At 54.8% G+C, this 2,963-nt stretch overlaps 1 protein-coding gene across 1 annotated transcript; it reads left to right on the plus strand.

The window, feature by feature from the left end:
* Positions 1-629: 629 nt before the first annotated feature.
* RPL15 (ribosomal protein L15) lies at positions 630-2,963 on the plus strand (the record flags this gene model as incomplete). The annotated part of the gene is made up of 3 exons (XM_006883411.1): positions 630-814; positions 1,787-1,923; positions 2,871-2,963. Coding segments are annotated over exons 1-3 (402 nt in total), but the record flags the coding sequence as incomplete, so codon positions are not given.

Below are 2,963 nucleotides of genomic sequence, written 5' to 3' on the forward strand. Positions count from 1 at the left end.
ACCGCCGAGCCACACAGGAAGCTCGTCACTACGTTTAGGGAAGAGCCCAAAGGGATTGTGGGAGAAGGGCTTCTTCCTTTCTGTGCGGCGGCTTCCATCAGGTAGGCTGTCTCTTGCTGGCTTGCATTTCTATCCGCGGGCCATCACGCTTTGCTTCAGCCATCCGGGCTTGGGGACCCTGCGTCCTCGTAGTCCTGCCTTCCATCTGCGCGGCGCGAGTTAAGCCGGGGTGCGGTGCCGTCCGAGGAGGGAAAGGCGGCCCCCGGGAGCAGGCGGGGGGGAATGTGATGGCGGCGCGAGATGAGCCGAGCCCGGGGCGCGTGCGGGAGCCTGGCGGGCGGCGCGGCGCCGGTGCTTTTTTACTTCTCGAGAGTCAGTCTTTGTCCTGGCGCTGCAGACACCCCCGCATCGTGGCATCATGGCCGTGCGTTCGCGCAACAAAAGCATCCCGGGCGGCCCCGCGGCCAGTGTCTGCGGAGCACAGGGCATCGCGGCGCGGGGTGGGCTCCGTGCAACGCCAGGGTCGCCCGCCCGGCGCCTCGTGGTCGGTGGCGAGCTGGGCTGGACGCGCAGGGGCGCCGATGGGCGATTGATGAGCCGATCGGTCACTAACCGGCCCTTCTCTCCCCAGGTTGAGCCAAGATGGGCGCCTACAAGTACATCCAGGAGCTGTGGCGGAAGAAGCAGTCGGACGTGATGCGCTTCCTCCTGCGGGTGCGCTGCTGGCAGTACCGCCAGCTCTCGGCGCTGCACCGGGCCCCGCGCCCCACGCGGCCGGACAAGGCGCGCAGGCTGGGCTACAAGGCCAAGCAAGGTGCGGACCGGGCAGGTTGCGATCCTGGGAACCAAGGATCTGAGCCCTGACCCGTCCCCACGCGGCAGGACAGAGTGCAGGCGCCACCCTGCGAACCCCAGATCTGAGCCCTTTCCTGCAGTCACGTGGCCCATCCATGTCCTTGGCTGAGCATTACTAGTCTGTAGTTTCTCTGATGGCTTTCTTAATAAGGAGATGTGCTGCCAACCTAAAGGCACATGGTTCAAGCCCAGCAGCCTCTCTCTGGGGGAGAAGATGGGCAGTCTCCCCCCGGGTGACCGGTTGTGATGCGCTGTTGAGTTGAGGACAGTCACCGCAGCCGTTTGACCAGCAGGTCTAAAACCTGCTCTTGTACCATCCTCAGCATCTGTGATACACCCGGCGACCGTTCACCTTGTCCGAGGCTGACCCTCCACCTTTCTAAACATTTTCTTCTCAAAGACTGGCCGTTGCTGACCACGTGGCCAGAGTTTGGGAGAGGAAGCTTGGCCGTCCTTGGCTCCAGAGAGCAGGTGCTCTGTTGCACCTTCCCCGAGACACGTGTTAGGGAGCCAGGTGAGCCTTTCAGAGGCTCTGAAAAACTGCTGGAGGGTCTGCTCTGACAGCGCACTGCGTGTACTGCGGGGATGAGATCTCTGGTGGTTGTTGGTCTGTTCAGTGATTGTTGTGTCTGTCTGAGTTGTGGCTGACCTCTAGTTAATCCTCCAGTGAGTTTCCCAAGGCAGTAAATGTGCCCAGCCTTTTCCCTAGAAGCGGGTGGTGGATTCCGACAGCATGCCTTCAGGTTGTCAATACAGGTCCTTATCAGAGCTCCGTGGTAGATGGAGAGTGTCTTCGGAGCATGGAGCCTGTTGAGTTTCCCTTGTTCTATCGTGGCATGTGTGCCCTGAAAGAAATCATTACATTGGGGCACAATGCCATTGGGTCTCCCACTTGGGGCTTTTAGAAAACCGCTGTGGTGTCTTTGTGTAGGTTACGTCATCTACAGGATTCGAGTTCGCCGGGGTGGCCGCAAACGCCCGGTCCCTAAGGGAGCCACCTACGGCAAGCCTGTCCACCACGGTGTGAACCAGCTCAAGTTCGCGCGGAGCCTCCAGTCCGTCGCTGAGGTCAGTGGTCGTTATTTGACTATGGGTACTGACGGGTTTTCTTTCTAAGTCAAACTCGTACCTAAATCAGAACCAACAAGGGGCTTCTCTTTTAACTCAACAGTCAAGTATTTGTCTCAGTTATGTGGTGAAGCTTGTGTGCATAAACATTGGAGAAATGCTTTTAGATACACTGGGGACATCTTGTACGGGATGTCAGCATAGTAGTAAGGCTTTGATGAACACAAATTGTACATGCTTGTTCATATGAGCACTTGTAGTTAAAACTACCACATATCCTAGGTTTTACGTGAGCTGATTGATCTACCTGGCCATCAGCTGTGCTTCTGGCCCGTTGTCCTGGTCACCTGGGGAGGGGGGTGTTGAACAGCATTGGCTTGTACATTACTCCTGTTATGTACAGTACGGGGTATCCCTACTGCTGGTCTCTGAAGATTTGTTACTGTAATGTTTGTGCTGTACATAGAGCAGTGTGTGATTGATAAGAATTCCTAGAACCTTCTGGTTAACAGGAAACTGCTCCAAAGACTGTTCTCCTGCAGTGTTAGGTCATGCTGCTGGTCTTTTGAGTGATAAATTAACCCTCTTTGAGGGCTTATGACAGGGCCCTTGGGCTTCCACTAAGAATGGTGTGTTGTGGTTTTGTTGTTTTGGTTTTTTTTGTTTTGTTTTTAACTTTGATGAGACTTTGCAGAAAAGTTGTATTTTCATTGATCCATTGTTGCACATTTTCCTCCCTCTTCCATTAATGGTTTTTATCTTTTTACTGAGTTGTAAAACAGCTCTTTGAGTGTTCAATAAAGAGGAATGGTGTGCTTCAAGTAGAAACCAGGGTGTTTTGGGGTGCAGCAAATCTGCCTTACCAGTTTCCCCCTCTGTCTCATGAGCTAGAGTTCTGGCTATCTTGGAACTGTATGAGGCTGAATGGCTCTCTTTCCGTGTTCTAGGAACGAGCTGGCCGCCACTGCGGGGCCCTGAGGGTCCTGAATTCTTACTGGGTGGGTGAAGATTCCACGTACAAGTTCTTTGAGGTTATCCTC

Source organism: Elephantulus edwardii, unplaced genomic scaffold (assembly GCF_000299155.1).
Source record: "Elephantulus edwardii isolate Elephantulus edwardi_28Jun2011 unplaced genomic scaffold, EleEdw1.0 scaffold00027, whole genome shotgun sequence".
Taxonomy (NCBI): domain Eukaryota; kingdom Metazoa; phylum Chordata; class Mammalia; order Macroscelidea; family Macroscelididae; genus Elephantulus; species Elephantulus edwardii.